Source organism: Lethenteron reissneri, chromosome 38 (assembly GCF_015708825.2).
Source record: "Lethenteron reissneri isolate LAM-NWPU_2019-01 chromosome 38, ASM1570882v1, whole genome shotgun sequence".
NCBI lineage: Eukaryota > Metazoa > Chordata > Hyperoartia > Petromyzontiformes > Petromyzontidae > Lethenteron > Lethenteron reissneri.
Window position 1 is genome coordinate 5188555 of NC_083816.1, and position 17500 is coordinate 5206054.

General features: G+C 48.5%; 1 protein-coding gene and 2 non-coding genes across 3 annotated transcripts in view; 2 read left to right on the plus strand and 1 right to left on the minus strand.

Moving 5' to 3' along the window:
- Positions 1-17500, minus strand: part of LOC133351741 (contactin-2-like) — an 85806-nt gene that overhangs the window by 10201 nt on the left and 58105 nt on the right. Inside the window, exons 12-20 of the mRNA XM_061567208.1 lie at positions 13148-13298; positions 11442-11575; positions 10596-10771; positions 10070-10190; positions 9017-9175; positions 7215-7364; positions 4905-4975; positions 2776-3124; positions 430-545 (exon numbers count right to left, since the gene is read on the minus strand). Of these exons, the coding sequence (XP_061423192.1) occupies positions 430-545; positions 2776-3124; positions 4905-4975; positions 7215-7364; positions 9017-9175; positions 10070-10190; positions 10596-10771; positions 11442-11575; positions 13148-13298 (1427 nt within the window). The remainder of the gene's footprint in view (positions 1-429; positions 546-2775; positions 3125-4904; positions 4976-7214; positions 7365-9016; positions 9176-10069; positions 10191-10595; positions 10772-11441; positions 11576-13147; positions 13299-17500) is intronic.
- TRNAW-CCA (transfer RNA tryptophan (anticodon CCA)) lies at positions 14462-14534 on the plus strand. The gene has a single exon. It is a non-coding gene; the product is annotated as a tRNA-Trp (tRNA).
- TRNAW-CCA (transfer RNA tryptophan (anticodon CCA)) lies at positions 14865-14936 on the plus strand. The gene has a single exon. It is a non-coding gene; the product is annotated as a tRNA-Trp (tRNA).

Genomic DNA, 17500 nt, shown 5'->3' on the forward strand with positions numbered 1-17500 from the left:
ACCAAATTCTCTACGAAACAATTTTCAATGATATATATATATTTTTAAAAGGGTGCTAATGGAGTTATGACATTTCTAAACTCCATCCGATTAGCCTCATCCTGACAATTGGTTTTTTACCCTTCTATCTGGCAACAAAACTGACACCTTTTTTACAAGGAGTCATGTTTACATAGACCACAATACCTGTAGTCATAATGCAAACAAAAAAGATAACACTGATAATGTGCACTGTCCTTGAAGTTGATTGGTCCACACCCGAGACAGCTTTCCTTAGAGCCTAGTCTCACATGGTGTTGGACCAGATGACGCCAAAATGCGCACAACTCAAAGACAATGCACCATCAGAGTATGAGAGCTCTTACAGTGGCAGGTTAGTAGCTATTACACTGCGTGGTGTTTGGGGGAGTGAGAGGGGGGGGGCATCACCGAGTAGCCGACAAGCCTGCCGTGCAGGCCTTCCTGTGGCACGGGTAGCCACGACACGTCCAGCTCGGACGCCGAGGCCCCCACAGCGGCGACGGACTCCGGCACGGCACTTGGGACTGCGGGACACACGGGACAGACGGGACACGGTGAGATGCGGGTCCTGCCTCTTAGAAATGTGAGAAACTAGGCAGCGCATTGACGGCTGTCTCGTCTGTTTTCGGATTTAGCCGTGGCTTGTTTGGCATGGTGTCCAATGTTTCCCTCCCATGAGCTGGGAGCTTCTGCAGGGACTGAATGTTCAACAGTGAGCGTTCCTTTAGGAGAAACTCACGCCCCAGCCAAAGGAATGTCGAAATGTCAACGCTAGTCCAGAGCTCTAAACGGGATATAAAGCACCTCCTAATTACTAATTTGAGCAGGAAATCAATTGTTGACTTATGCTTGTTTGCCGTAATTATAGTATTCCAGGTCTAGCTTAATAAGCGATTTTCACTCCCATTAGGCTCTAACCAGGTTTATTTTGTACACCTGCACCGCCACTGACCACGCTGGTCAGTGCAGGCTTAAGGTAGGGGGTGCAGAACAATGGATGCGTGCAGAACAATGGATTGGGCTGCACTGCCCTCTATTGCCCACAATGCCGCCTGTACCCACCGTTCGCGTGTGTCGATCGCACATCCAAGTGCCGATCCAGGCTTAAAAGGCAGCTAAGTTCTCGAGGATTGAGAAGTACAAGGCACATTTCATCCACTACGAGGTTTTGAAAAGCCATCTTCCATCTCTCCACTAAGAGGCCAGTGTGAAATTCTTCATCATACCGCAAGGTGGCAGTCAAGCTCCAAACACCGCCGGCTTCTCACGGCAGGGTCAGTCCAAACTTAAGTGTGCATGAAAATGCTCAGCTGTTTTGTCAATCCACTGCTGGGTGGATGAGGGCCTCCCCACACCATGCAAGCAGTGTGGGCTATTTGACCTATAGTTCACCACGCTGGTCAGAGAAGGCTGATGAAGACCATCCGGCATGGCGTGGGCTTGTAGCGGCCTTCTGCTCCACGGGGAGTGAAGAGGAGTGAGTCACCACGCTGGTCAGGAGGGGAGCGTGGACGTTGAAGCATACAATTTACATTTTTGAAAATAATTTAAAAAATGGTCTGACTGACAGTGACCGCCTAAAATAAATATGATGGAGTGGTTACGGGGGGTGGGGGGGGGTGCAACTAATCCTTTTCTCCCCCCTTCCCTCCTTAGCTTTGATACTCGCAGTGCTCTTCAATAAATCTCCCTGCCTCCCTCATCCCCATCCCGTTGCTTAGCTACAAAACACTCAGGCATATCAAGGGAAAAAAGAATATCACACAATAGTGCAAGACAGAAGAAGCACGTATAAAAGCATTTCTCAAGTGGTGTATCATTACGCAACTGAAAAAAAATACGAGACTTTTAATGTCCCAGGAAACTTACAGAGATTTTCTAGGACAGGCAGCTGCCTGGAAAATAATGTTTATTTGAATGTAGCATCGTCCGTGCAAACTGCATCTCAAAACGCTGAAGAATAGGGAACGCGCAGAGGTTTCGTTCACCGAGAGAGAGAATCATTCAGAGGCGCCGGAAACCACAGACACGGTGGGAAGGCAGCCAGAACCGCCGCCAACAATTGCCTCAAATCTGTGGTCCAATACTGTGATGTTTGGCCAACCCCACGAATGAGTAAAAAACTCATTAAGACTTAATAATGAAAAGAAGCCGAGCAATGTGCCTGAGGACGAGAAGTTTTTAATCAGCGTGCATTACCTCCTGTGAAATAAGGCAAACTATTTGGCATTGGCAGTGATGCACAAGCAGCCAATAATAATAAAAAAAGACTTAGCACTATGTTCAAGAACACAGCGTGGCCTTAAAAGGTAAAAATAATAGGGGACGTGTTAGGCAATGGCCATGTTCATAGCACAAGAACGGCTAACCACTGGGCTTCCCAAGTACACATTTTACACTCGTTATGTAGGTAATATAATTGTCTAAAGAAACCCATTACTTGAGAACTCGTATACTCGCAACTGCATAAAGTGGATTGCTAATGGCTGATAACTTACCTCTCTGGCCTATCTATGTGCTATGAAGGGCCATTGCCCGAAACATCACCTATTATATATTTTATTTTTCAAGGCCACAAATTCAGTGTTATTGAAGAACGTGTCGAGTTCATTTTATTAATTGTGCTTGTTCACCACTGCCAAAGCAGCAAAAGCATCACCAAATAATTCCACGACCGAGTGTTCATCACACGAGGAATATCTCGGGAAGGGTCCAGGCCGGTGGGGGGCGGGGGGCAGCGCCCCTGCAACGTACGGGCCTCGGCTGAGTGGACGATCACGGCGGGGCCACGTGGCCCCTCGCCGGCGCTGTTGAAGGTCCCGACGCGCACGAGGAACGCGGCGTAGGGCGGAACGTCGGGCGGCAGCTCTGCCACGTAGAGCGCCGTCTCGGCGTGCGGCACCACCGCCTGCGTCCAGCCTCGCTCGTCGTCCTCGTCTCCGCCGACGACGTCGTCGTTGCGGCCACCGCCGCCGTGACGGCCTCGTGGTGCCATCAGCGACGAGGTGGAGGAGGAGGTCGTGGAGGTGGAAGAGGAGGAGTTTGGACGGAATGACACCACGTAGCCGAAGTCGTCCCCGTAGCGTAATTCTGGGTGCACGGGCTGAGCGGCAGGAACGCGAGCGATGAGAGAATACGACCCCTTTTTATTAGCACGTGCCCAAAGGCTCAAAAACGTCAGAGTGGTCAGCAACGAACAGCACTAATAAAATAATTCTCTCTCTTTGCGTCTTTCCGACAGACCTGTTCTTCACCTGAGGACGGCTGCTTGCGTTGTGGCCGAAACGTCGTCAGAATTATTTTATTATGTTTTATTTTTATTATTTTATTATTTCCCTTCTACGTGACTTTACCGAAAGAACCAAGAAGATGAATCCCTGCAGTCACGAAAGCTTTAAATCGCAATTTAAACAGCACTATTTAAGACTGTATTCGATACGAGTTAACATGGTTCTTGAATTGAGCAAAGTTATAAGAAGTTTGGAAAAGAGATGTTGGGAGGGAATTTCAAAGTGCACCAGTGCAAGGGAGGAAGCAGACAGAGAGAAGTGTTTGTGACCTGGGAGAATAGGTTTTCCCCTTTTTTTCTGGCAACAAAGCAGGTGTTAAGATGTTAAAACACCAAACTGAAACCTCATATTTTGGTACTGCCAAAGGAGGTCCCATGATGTTTGTGACCTGTAGAATGGGTGAGTGGGTGAACGTTGCCCTCGAGTGTGGTGGTTGAACACAGTGTGGATAAGACGAAACGGTCAGTCTGGTAGAATGAGTGGAGGAATCAACGAGTGGCGTCTAGGTGAACAGTCACCGTCGTAGTAGCGATAGAAGAATGAGGAGGCAACCGATTGCTGGTGAACGAGTGAATGGAGAAAATCGGTGCTTGTAGTTGTAGTAATTATAGCTACAACGCCTTTTGTTGAACAAGGAAATATTTGCTGATTCTCAAACCTATTTGAGGATGGTATTGCTGCGTTTAGATGTTTGGCCAATTCCCTGAGTAATCAGAGTTTGACTTCGTGTGGGGAGAAAACCAGAGAAACCAGAGAAAACCCACTCCGCATTAGAGGGGATAATATGCATAGCTCCATCACTTGTCCCGCCACCTTGCAATGCAAGCCTACATAACCTGGTATGCCCATCCAAGCACTAACCGGGATCAAATCTGCTTAGCTTATGAGATCTAATGGGATCAAGTGCAGTCGGGGTCATTTGGTCACATTCATAGTTTTAATTGTTTCATGTCCTAGCTACATGACTTGAATGTACCGTCACGTGGCTATAAAGACAACATGCCTATTGCAATCTATTAGTAAACTCGCCTTTTGCTCGTCCAAGGACGGGTGTATTGCGGTAAATCTTAAACTTGCAAGCGAAAATCAGACCACGACGTAATATCCATTGCATCAATTCGTGTGCAATTTGTAAGGGCGCGGTGACGCAGACCTATTTCATTTAAAGGTTATAATCCCTTGTTCATCACGACGTCCTTTTTACCTCTATGTCTCAACAGCGTTACGGAGATCACGTGACGTGAGGGTTCTGCCTTTGTAGTGAGGGCTGTGAGTTGATGCCGAGGAGGGGGGAGGAGGCGCCTCGCCCCCCCCTATGTGGAGTGACGTCACCCGCTAATTATTATTAATGGTCGGTGTCCATTTGGAAGACGTCACCTCTTCATAATTATTAATGAGGTGGGCTGTTCGATGTGGAGTGACGTCACCTGCTCACGATTATTAATGAGAGGAGAGTACTACATGTGGAGTGACGTCACCCGCTCACGATTATTAATGAGGGGGGCTGGCCAACGTGGAGTGACGTCACGCGCGGGACACACAGACATTCTTGGCTCATTATAGTAGTAAATGTCAATGGGGGCTTCAACTTACGTTCCAGGTAATGGTGAGCTCTCTGGGACGACCACCACCACCACTCACAGCCACTGGCACCACAGTAGGGGCTGCACACACACGCAGAGACGTACGTTCATATACAAAGATCACCCATGTAACACGTGATGCTCCCGAGCACCGATGGGTAACCCACACTACGCCCGGTCACCTTTGTCTGTGCAGTGGTGACGTTTACACGCCGCACCAGGTGCTCATTTATAAGGCTGAGTCTACCTAGAAGAGGCCCTGTACCGTTTCAGATATTGGGTAGTGGGTACCGCTGTTGGCTGTAACAAAGCACCGCTCCCCACACACAAATACACACCGCAGCACACAAATGCAAGCGTCACTCGCGTAATGTTTTGTCAACATGTTGTTGACGTTATTGATATTTGGATGAATCCTTTTGGCGGGGTTTTTTTTCTTTCTTTCCCGCTTGGCAATAACATTTCAATTTCGCTCCTGGGATTGTGTCACGAAACGAGAGAAGGCTCGCCGCGAAACAGCGGCGTCACATCGGCGTCACGTCGTGGCCTCGCTACGTTGACGTCACTAAACTATTTTCCGAGACCCCTTCAATGGGCCACTCATCCGCACTACGCACGCAATCTTTACACAAGGTTGAACAATAACACTGGTCAACACACTTTTTCTGGCATAAGGTATTCCAACGGGTTTAATGTAATTTTGGGGTGCTGATTCCAAATCTGTCTATCACATCAGGTTTTTGAGATATCAAATATTGCATTTTCAATAAAAAACTGCAGAAGAAAAATATTAAATAAATGTGGATATCTACATAAAATGATATTATAAAACACACTATCCTAAAATACAGCACCATATTTTAACACTAAAGCAGTCACTGACTCGCAACAACTTGCAATCATTAGTGACAGAGTTAATTTCGGGTAAAATCAATGAAAATGGGGTATGCCGATAGCATAAAATGAGATGTGATAGCGCAAATCTGAGATCAGATTTTGAATCAGCACCCTGAAATTAGTCTAAAACAGCTGCAAAAGTCCAGGCCAGAAAAAAATGTTTTTTTTTTTTACCAGTGTAATACAAGGTCCAGCACTTACTACATGACGATCGGATGTATATATATATTGAATAAAATTACACAAATGGGTTTTGTTTTGTGGCGCAGTTATTTGGTGACTAGGCTGAGACTCATCGACTCGCTATACCTGAGAGCCCGTGGTTTAATCCTGGGAGGCTAAAATCTGGATTTGAACGGAGGTTTTCTCAGCAGCATTTCTCCGACATAGCATTAACCTTTTGAACCACCCAGCCAGGACTGTGAGATTGGGAGATTTTGTTTTAGGCTTTTGTGAAATTGGGATAAAAACTTTTATTTTCGATTCAAAATGTTCTGGTTTCTACTCCAGTAAAACCACCTGTTGTTTTGGGTCTCTTCTGAAAGGAGGCGCATGCCGTTTTTTTAAAACAAATAAAAAGGAATCATCACCTGTTCACCTCTTTACCCAAACCACCTCATTTTGATTGTCATGACTGCATTTTGCAGGGCTTAATATCTCACTGGATAATTTCAGGGTCACTGGAAGATTACTGGGGGAAATGTCACGTGCCTTAGTAGGCACAAGCCTACTGCGAGAAGTATACTGGATGTGGTATGTGCTGAGTGCACACGGAGGGGAGTCGTGGGTGACATCACGTCACGCTCGCCCTCGGAGAGAGTGGCGTCGCAGAACGTGACGTCATTCCCCCAGGGGGGGGGGGGTATTTAAAGGGGGACCCGGGATGTAACCGGGGTTCGTCGGGGGTAGGAGTGGGGACTCGGGTAGTTCATCCTCACACGAGGCTAGGGGAGGCTACTCTGCCCGACCGGCCGAGGTTGGGGTAGTCCCAGCCCGGGGCAGAGTGGAGAGCCGAGTTAGCCGGGGTGAAGGCTAGGGGGGTTTTGGTTCAGCGTAAGCCCTTACCAAACCTGGCATAAGCCTTTAATAAACGTGGCATGAGCCCCTAACGGAACCTGCCTTGGAGTCGTACATTACACTCTCTGTATCGGCAACCCAGATACATTCAGTTCTGGTTTCTTGTTTATTGTGATTTGTTGTCGTTTTTTTGTCATCATCGTTGTTGCTGTTCTTGTAGCCATTGTTCATGTCATTGGGGGGGGGTTGCCATGTCCCCAGTAAACGTGGAACATTGGGCCAACATTGGGCCAACAGCTGCAACCAAATGGCCCAACATTGGCCCAACGTTGGCATATTTCCCGTGTAATTATCGTTGTAATGTCGTCATGTCATCTTCGTTGTGGTGGTGGTGGTAGCTGCTTACGGGCGGCGTTGGTGCGGATCCGTCGCGATGGCGTGCTCTGCTCGCTGGTCCCCACGTCGCTCACGGCCGCCACGCGGAACTCGTACTCAGTCCACGGCACGAGGCGCTCGCACACGGCCGTCACCGCGCTCCCCTCGATCTCTGCCGGCGCTGGCGACGAGGGGGCAACACGGCAGGACGAGGCGGGGCGAGGAGAGGACGGGGAGACAGCCGAGGTGAAACGACGTGAGATGGATGTGGAACGAAGCTACGTGAAATAGTAACGTTAATTCTAGATTTAAAGCTTTCGTGACTGCAGGGATTCATCATCTTGGTTCTTTCGGTAAAGTCACGTAGAAGGGAAATAATAAAATAATAAAAACATAATAAAATAATTCTCACGACGTTTCGAAGCTACGTGAAATAGTAACGTTAATTCTAGATTTGAAGCTTTCGTGACTGCAAGGATTCATACTCTTAGTTCTTTCGGTAAAGTCACGTAGGTAAAAAATGAAATTAAAATTAATAAAAATAAAATAATAAAATCACGACGTTTCGGAGGCAACACAAGTCTTCGTCATCAGGTGGGACCGTCACAGCCAGATTTGCTGCATCAAGTGAAAAGAGAATTTTGCCTCACGTCGTGATTTATTGTTTTATCTTTATTAATTTTAATTTCATTTTTTACCTACGTGACTTTACCGAAAGAACTAAGAGTATAGTAACGTTAATGTTAATCAATTTTAACGACGATAATGTTAATTCATGTTCTTCCACTGCCCGATGAGGGTCACCGCACACGGTGCAGGCATCAAGGCAGCCTTGGCTGTACTTGAAGCTGGTCAGCGCTGGTTGGTGCAGGTAGGGGGAGTGCCAGAACAACAATTGATTTCCTCCACCACCCCGCCCCCTACTGCCCATAGCGCCTGCTGCACCTGCCCATGGCGCATGGCGATCACACACCCAGAGCGGGTCGTGGGGATTGATTGACCGTGCAGCAAGGGTTGGTGACGGCAGGGAACATGCAGTGCGGCAGCACAGGAGTACAGTACAACAATGGATTCTGCTGCCCACAATGTAACCCCGCAACAGCCAAAGACAGACTGCCATGCGTGGTCGTCGCCCATCCAAGCACTATCCAGCCCAACCCAGTGCCCGATTAGTGCGGGGCCTCTAGAATATGTTATTAAGGGGCCCTAAATAAAAAAAAAACACAAATATTAAAACACATTTTTTTACTTGCACAGTAAAGTAATTGTATTTTTTCATTTGCTATATAGCCAGATAATACGACAAATCGCTAACCTTAAACACCCAGTCGTTCATAAAAGTTGAAGGCAGTATAGTACTATAGTAATAGAGCAAGTGCAGAATCACTGAACCGGAATTGATAGCTTGAAAGCATTTAGCGTGGGGCCCTTGAAAGTGCGGGGCCCGTAGCTACTACATATGTAGCTACTTTGGCTACTACGATAATCCGGCACTGCCCCAACCCTGCTTAGCATCTGAGATCTGATACTATCGGCTCTACGCACAATATCCAGCCCGTGTCGTTCTTGTGTGCGCGCTACTAACCCTGCGCACATCTTTTTTTACTCAAAGTCAGCTTTTAAATTCTTCTCGACACACATCCCTTCCCCTATCGTCTATTTCCCCCTTCCTCCTCGGCACCTTACGAATTCAACAGTCGAAGGGCGATTGCGCTCGGCACGGTCTCGTATCGACAACGACGGCATAATCGAGGCTTCGCGAAACAATCGAAGCCTTCAATCGAACCACTCCGGAATCGCCCCCCTCCCTTGCGCGCAGCCGCATGTGCCAACCGGTGGAGACGGCCGCCCACTGCCGGGACTGCGGCGTGCGAGCCTCCACGCGGTAGCGCCGGATGGGGCTGTTGTTGACGGCACCCTGCTTCCAGGACAACATGGCGCTCGTGTTGGTCACCTTCATGACGCGCACCGACGCTGGGGGCCCCGGCGGACCTGCACGCGGTGCCACGGGGGGCGGTGATAGGCGGGGGGGGGGGGGGGGTGATGCAAACACGCACGCATGTGAGTGGAAGACCACGCTACCCTCCTTACCTTGTGTGCCGTACACCGGCCTTTATAGGTGTTCGATTACAGTGCTTGGCCCAGCCGGAGCGTCTTATCAAGTCACGAGTGGGAGCACGCGCCGAGGCAGTGCGTGGTAGCAGCATCCAAAATCCGGCACCGACCCCTCGCGTTCCTCCTAGAACAGCTCCAAGCGAGCTCCCTGCCTAGGGGTCCCTCCTGCTTGTATACCCTGGAAAGGCGTTATTTGATTCTCAAGGCTTTTTAAGGGCGGTCCTGCCAAGTTCTTACGGTGGGCAGTGCTACGTTGCTGCTTCGTATCATCCCAACTGATTAATTTGCAGATAGGTTTTCAGCATGGGGACTTTTGCGTGGTTTTATTTTTTTGAGATGGGAGTAAACCTGAGAACCCGGAGAAAACCCGTGCAGAACAAGGAGCGAACGTACAAACTCCACACATAAAAGGTGCCTGAGGTGGGAATTGAGCCTAGGCCACCTTCTTGCTGCGGGGGGGGGGGGGGGGGGGGGAGGGGCACGAGTGTTACCATTGCGCTACCCTGTCCCCCAGTAAAGTTCAAAGTTCATTTCAAAGTTCATTTATTAGGTATAGCCCTGTGAGCCATTCGGCTCTTGAATCGGGTGCAACCGCAACAAACAAAAAAACATGAACAAGAAAACATCTTAAAGTGACTATGTGCAAACAGAAAATCCAAGAAAAGACAGCAAAATATTGCAGAAAAATCACCGTACACCAATCCTGTGCAAATATCCCAGTAAACGAGCATCTCAATAATAATAGCGTCGATCCTGGGCGCCCCATCGCACCTTTGACTCGGAGCGTGGCGCTGGCAGACACGCTGTCGATGGGCGTGCGTGCCGTGCAGGTGTAGCGCCCGCTGTCTGCCAGGCGCACCTTCACGATGGTGAGGTCCCCACTGTCCTCGCTCTGCCGCGTGACGGGGGGGGGGGGGGGGGTGAGACGAACAGGTTCCACTTAGGCACAACGGGGGGACGGTCTCTCTTCTCGTTCTCTCCCAATCGTCGTCAACACCCAGGCTTATGCCTCGTGCTGCAATGCCGAGCAGGACAGAACCGCGTGACCGAGTCGATGATGATGATGATGATGGCGGCGACTCGGCACGTAACGGCATCACGAGCCATAGATTGGTCAATAACACTCTGGTCTTAAATGGATACAATATATAAGAGGTGACATTTTGGGCAACTGCCCTTCTTCACAGTAGATACATTTTGTTCACGTGTTATGTAGGGCCATTGCCCGAAACGTCAAACGCACGCATCTCAGCGGGTTTCTCTCATCTCCTGGTTAAAAAGAGAGGAAAGTCTTCACCTGGCTCGCGATCCAGAACTTCTCGGCGTCGCGGCCGGGGTCGAGGGTTCGTCCGAGCGCCTCCCACGTGTAGGTGACGCTCATCCCCGCGGCGGCGCTCGCCTGGCAGGGCAGCAGCACGCTGTCGCTCACGTTCGCCGTCAAGTCAGTGGGCGGCCGCGACATCCACGTGGGCTCTGCGCGCGTGCATCGCATAGGCCGGGGAGAGGGGGGCAGTGAGGGGAGAGGTGCGGTGCTGGATAAAGCTAGTGCCGGGACCTGTAGCATCTGTTATAAAGGGAACCTAAATAAAAAAAAACACGTAAATATTTAAACACACATTTTTTTACTTGCACAGTATAGTAATTGTATTTTTTCATTTGCTATACAGCCAGATGATAGGACAAATCGCTAACCTTAAACACCCAGTCGTTCGTAAAAGTTGAAGGCGGTATAGTACTATAGTAATAGAGCAAGTGCAGAATCACTGAACCGGAATTGATAGCTTGAAAGCATTTAGCGCGGGGCCCTTGAAAGCGCGGGGCCCGTAGCATATATACAGTAGCTACTTTTGCTACTAGGATAATCCGGCACTGGAGAGGTGTGGAGATAACTCTTTGGTTCTTTCGGTAAAGTCACATAGGTATAAAATTAAATAAACGAAATTAAATCACGACGTTTCGATCGCAACACAAGTGACCCTGTATGACCTTCAATTACCAGCCGAGGCACACACACACACACATTGAAGCCTTTTCCAGTTGTGTGTGTGGCTCCAAACCGGGCAACTTCCATTGTTGTAGCAGGGTTGCCTGTTGGAGTTTGTTGCCTAACGTTTGTCGTGGATTCCCTCCGAGGAGGAGGCACCTTGGACGTGGAGCTGCAGGGTGAGGTTGGCGCGGCCGCGCGCGTTCTCCGCCACGCAGGTGTAGGCTCCCCCGTCGGCGTCCTCCGTCGCGTTGACAATGAGAAGGGAGCTGTCGCGCTCACGGACAAACACCCTGTTGTGCACACGCACACACACAGAGATATACATAAGCACGTAAAAAATATAACTATTTTTAATTCTCCATAATATCTTATACTCTTAGTTCTTTCGGTAAAGTCACGTAGGTAAAAAATGAAATAAAATAAATAAAATAAAATAATTTAATCACGACGTTTCGAAGGCAACACAAGTCTCCGTCATCAGGTGGGACCGTCACAGCCAGATTTACTGCACCATAATATCGTTTGTTTTTTGGGTTAGATAGCGTAAATATATAAATGTGTCGTTAAACCCGCCACCACCCGTCACACAAATAGAACATGCCAAAGTTACTAGTACAGCACACTGGTGTGTTGAAGAGCAAAGCCACAACATTTACACTCTGAGTACTGGTAAGGCCCACTGAGCTCGAGAGCTGTTTTTCAGAAGCGACCTGCCCACAAATGAAGGACCTGGAGGAAAATCCACGTGACCACGGGGAGAGCATGCAAACTCTAAATATATAGGCGTCAGGGTCGGGTGCGAACCCACATCCTCTTGCATAATAGGCGAGGGAGTTAACATCTCGCCACCGAGATACAGAGACATTCAAACGTACAAAGACAAAGATCCCCCCACATAATCCTAACAGACTTCGTTTCCTTAGTCGTGATGTTTACACACCGCACCAGGTACTCATTTAAGGCTAAATTGACCTAGGGGAGGCACAGAACCAGTTCAAATTTTCACCATTGTTGAGCGGGAATTGAACTCGGGCCACTTGGTTCGTAGTGCATAGCACTAACCACTGCACTACCACTCCCCACACACATACACACATATAAAGATACAAACGCGACAACAAAAATCATGGTGGTGGGGGTTGTGAATCATGAAATCTCGACTGAGCTGCAATAAACTGGGCTGCAGTCATTTCCAGTGTATCGCACCACACCAAACAACATCACACACCACACCGTTCTCACCGATCCACACACACTGCGTCACACTGCGTCACACCGTACCACATGCCACACCGGTGTCACTCATGTAGCCAGCTATGGCTGCAGGGTTTTGGTAGTACATGTTGTTTATGTCATTTATTGTGAAAATTCCGTCACAGTTCCTATGATCACTGTTTCATTGCTTTCATGGCTTTATTTTGGTAATTTCGAAAAGTGTATTGGTTTAGCCATGTTTGTTTGTTGTAGTACAGAGTTAGACTGATGGCCTTAATCTAAGTTGTCTTGTGGTTGTTGTTGTTTGACTTGCATCCCACTGGGATGTTTGCACACAGCGTTGGTGTACGGTGCTTTTTCTGCAATATTTTGCTGTCTTCTCTTGGATTTTCTGTTTGCACTCAGTCACATATTCACTTTAAGATGTTTTTGTTGTTCATGTTTTTGTTTTTTGTTGTTGCGGTTGCACCCGATTCGAGAGCCGAATGGCTCACAGGGCTATACCTAATAAATGAAACTTGAAAACCACACCAAAACCACTGCACTGCACGCCATGCCGGTCTCACAGAACCCACACACACACGCTGCAGCGCGTACCACAGCTGATCTCCCTGACCACACGGCACAACAGCGCACACCAGTCTCACCGCGAGGAGTTGAGAATGGGGGCACCGTGCCGCTCCCAGGAGATGGTGGCGTGGGGCGAGGCGCGAGGCCGGCAGAGCAGCGTCGCCGCACCGCCTCTCACCACGTGCGCGGTGCCGGGGTCCGGCGAGGAGCCGAAATGCGGCGCGTATTCTACGGCGGGCACACGGGGACATGCCGCTGGGGGTCGCTCGGAGAGACGGATAAAGTCTGGGGTCGTGTGGTTTGTTCTTTTCCAGGTTTTGACCGAAGTTCCCAACTTCGCGATTTTGTCGCTGCATCCCATGACTTTGTGACCATTAAAATTCATTCTTTAGAGTTTGCAAAGCGCCACAGTTTTCGTTCACTCGAGAGAGAGAGAGATGATTCTTCACCGCAGGAAAACCACAGGACAAGCGGGGAAGACAGCCAAAACTGGCACCAGAAATTGCCCAAGCCCTGTGGTGCTATATTGGGATGTTCATGATTCATCTGAACCACGCAGCCACATTGGCGTCATGCTGAATGCTAATCATGTATTTACAATGAAGAAAATCATGAAAGTGACTGGAGGAAACATGTTTTAGTCCACTAAAAAAATACATGGTCAATTTATAATTGAATTAATGCAATGTGTCGATATTATTGCAAACAAATACCTCCGTCCGTTTTGGTCAAACAATATTCCACCAATTATTTTGATTAATAATTTTTCATTTTGGGTTATATCGTGCCGGTATAATGTCGGAGTTTAACTGTGTCCTTCCACCACCCAACTGGCATACAAAGACGATCCAACCCAAAACAAACTAATTACGAATCACGTTGGTCACGAAGGCCTCTCGGTATTGTTAAACTGATTTTAACACGATGTATCGATACTCAGCGTGCGAAATAATCAATACAAATCTGTAAAATAATAGAACCCCACCCCCCCACGTGACACTAACTTCTGTCATTTTGGGTCAAATATGGGTGTTAAATTGCTTTAAAAAGTAATCTATTTTCATGTAATCATGCTGCTGAATATGCTGCATAGTTTATGTCGTACTTTTCACAATGGCATGCTTGCCGAATTCGTTTTTGTCACAATGTATTTTTTATGACTTTAAATAAACACCAGAGCCTCACTCATATGGCTCGAGTATGAACGTTCCTGACTAGTCACCCAGGGGCCTTGTGGCGCAACGGTAGCGCATCTGACTCCAGATCAGAAGGTTGCAATGGCATGCTTGCCGAATTCGTTTTTGTCACAATGTATTTTTTATGACTTTAAATAAACATCAGAGCCTCACCCATATGGCTAGAGTATGAACTTTTCTGACTAGTTACCCAGGGGCCTTGTGGCGCAACGGTAGCGCGTCTGACTCCAGATCAGAAGGTTTGCGTGTTCAAATCACGTCAGGGTCAAGTTAGTGAATACAATCTTTTAAAGTTATTTTTTTAATTTAACTAATAGATCAGGGAACAAACACCAAAGAGAGACCTGATATTGAATTTTTTTTTAAAGTTGGCTTTGACCAGAAAACTTTAATGCCAGCCAGTATGATGGCCAATAAGACGAAACTGAATTGCAGCCGAAGGAGAGAATGCATCCAAAGCGGGCGGTCACGGTGGAGATGGAGCAATGAGATCAGTCCGCGTGCATGCGTAAAAGCCTTAATCCAGCAACGGATTGATCATGGTTGATACCAAATGTGCCCTATGACTAGAATCCGATGTTGATGGCAGACAGCCCAAGACCTCGTGGCGCAACGGTAGCGCGTCTGACTCCAGATCAGAAGGTTGCGTGTTCAAATCACGTCGAGGTCATACCTGCATTTGCTTTTGTCAATGACATTGAGGAGGCAAAATAGAAATCGTACCCTGACGAAACGCGTTGCATCGAGCGTCAGTAAGAATCGGTCGTGTTCGATTTAGCCAAATGAAATGCAAATGTGGACACAGAACAGTAGTTTGTACAGTGTATATATTCTTCTTCTTGGTTCTTTCGGTAAAGTCACGTAGAAGGGAAATAATAAAATAATTCTCACGACGTTTCGGCCACAACGCAAGCAGCCGTCCTCAGGTGGAGAACAGGTCTGTCGGTCTTCCCGTCTTCCCGACAGACCTGTTCTCCACCTGAGGACGGCTGCTTGCATTGTGGCCGAAACGTCGTGAAAATTATTTTATTATGTTTTATATTTATTATATTATTATTTCCCTTCTACGTGACTTTACCGAAAGAACCAAGAAGATGAATCCATGCAGTCACGAAAGCTTTAAATAGAAAGTGTATATATTACCTACAATGCTCCACAATGCATTTTTGTATAGAGAATCGCTTTTCACGTTAAATAGAAAGCTCTTTAGTGCTGTTGTGGAGTGCACCTGCCCAATGAACGTCTGGCAAACCCAGCAGTATTTAACAGGCCAGACTGCTGATGAGACCTAGATGGTTCAAAACCTGATGCAGAGTTTTGCTTGCTTGAACAAGATGCTGCTTGATGTTGCTTTGGAAGTCCCAACAGGCTGATGGTGACTTTACAATAATGTATTTGCATGCGGAGACAGACACAAAGCGGATGTACGTTTTGTCGGAATTACCGAAAGTGTAAATTTCGTCAACCAGCACCGCACCAGTATGGTCAAGTATGGCCCAATAACCAAATACCCCCGTATAGCCTGAACAGACTGTTGGGGCAAGTGCTGTTAGCGAGCACCTGTGAAGGCCGGCACGGCACACGAGGGGGGTGGGTGGCCAACACCACGTCCGGCCGCCTTTGTCTCCCCAGTGGTGATGTTTACACAACGCACCAGGACTGGTTATAGATAATCGTTATCATGGCTTGGCCGTGAGCAGGAATCGAACTCAGGTCGCCGGGTTCGTAGCGCAGTGACTACTGCGCTACCGCTCCCCACAGTAACCCAAACTCCCGTGAGCCGCGAGGCGTGTGGAGCAAGGCCGTAGCCATGGCGTCAACATTGGGGGGGGACCAAATATTCCAGGGGGTCCGGGGGTCCCCCTCCCCAGAAAAAACTAATCTAAATTTGAAAACGAATTCCCTGCCTAAAATATTTAAAAATTCACTAACACATGGGATGGACTTTTTCTTTACTTTTTACAATAATGTCTAATAGTGTATTGTATTACATTGCTGTTTTTACTTTTTTCTTGTTTCACTGTATGTAATGGCAGAGATTAGGGATTAATAAAGTACAACCATAACCACACTCATATAAACAGAAATCTATTTCATAGCGATATATTGGGGGACAATTACTGCCTTGGTGTGGAGGCCCTCTATCCAGCAGTGGAGTAAGATGTACCAACTGTATATTGCCGAGCATTTTATGGGGGGGGGGGGGGGGAATGATCTCACAAAAGCGTACGTATGTTCTCATCTTAAAGGAATGTATATAGCGCCTTAAACAGGTGTGGTGCCACAACGACGGGGCCGCTCTGCCGAACCAGGGAGCCGCCCGGCTTCCCCCACCGCACTGCCCCCCATCACCCGCCCCACATAAGCACACACCCGCACGCACCCCCCCCCCCCCATAGAGCTGGAAGGGAAGGTCACCTGATCGACCGGTTTTTATCCGAGAGACCCTTATCGGGATTAATTCTCACGGTTTCCGGCGATCAGGGAATTGGATGACCTCCCCGTGCTACGTGGCACCGCGGCGCTGCGGCCGGCCTTAATATGGTAGGTCGTGGCGTGGGGCATTCGGCCACCGCGGTTGAGGCGCATTTCCCCCCACACACACTCCCACGGGTCGACGGGGCGAGCAGGGGAGGCACGGGACAGCATGAATAGCGGGGTCACAGGGGCTGTTGCGCATAGTCATGGAGGGTTGGGATAATTGCGCTTGAGCGCGCAAGCCCCATTGGTAGGAAGGGTAAGGGAGTAATTAGGATTTACGCCTTGCACGCAGCACACTGATTAGCATATCAACAGCGCCTGGGGACTGCGGTGCGCGGGCTTGGGGTGCACGAGCCCATTGTTCAGCGCAGCATCCCTTTGGGAGGTAGGGAGGATAAATAGAGGAGCGCAGAGGGGAAATCGCTCTCTTACTCCAGCGCCAGGCGACCAGACGCAGCTCGGGCCACCGACCCGGACGTCCGTGCGACGCACCGAGGCACGCGGTTAACACAAGGATCAGCGGACCGCCGTGGACACTTAACAGTGAGTAAGAAGGGGAATTAGAATCATAGCCGATAAATAGGGAATAGGTACAGGTTTAGTGGAATAGGCCAGCCTCGTCGACTCACTGATTCAACATCAATTCGCAGGTGGCATATAATAAATCATTAATAGCGAAGCGTGGTCTCGCGTGATCTTGTCGTGCAGTGTGAGCGTGTGGGTGCGCTGTGTGCACAGTGGTTCGCCACGTGA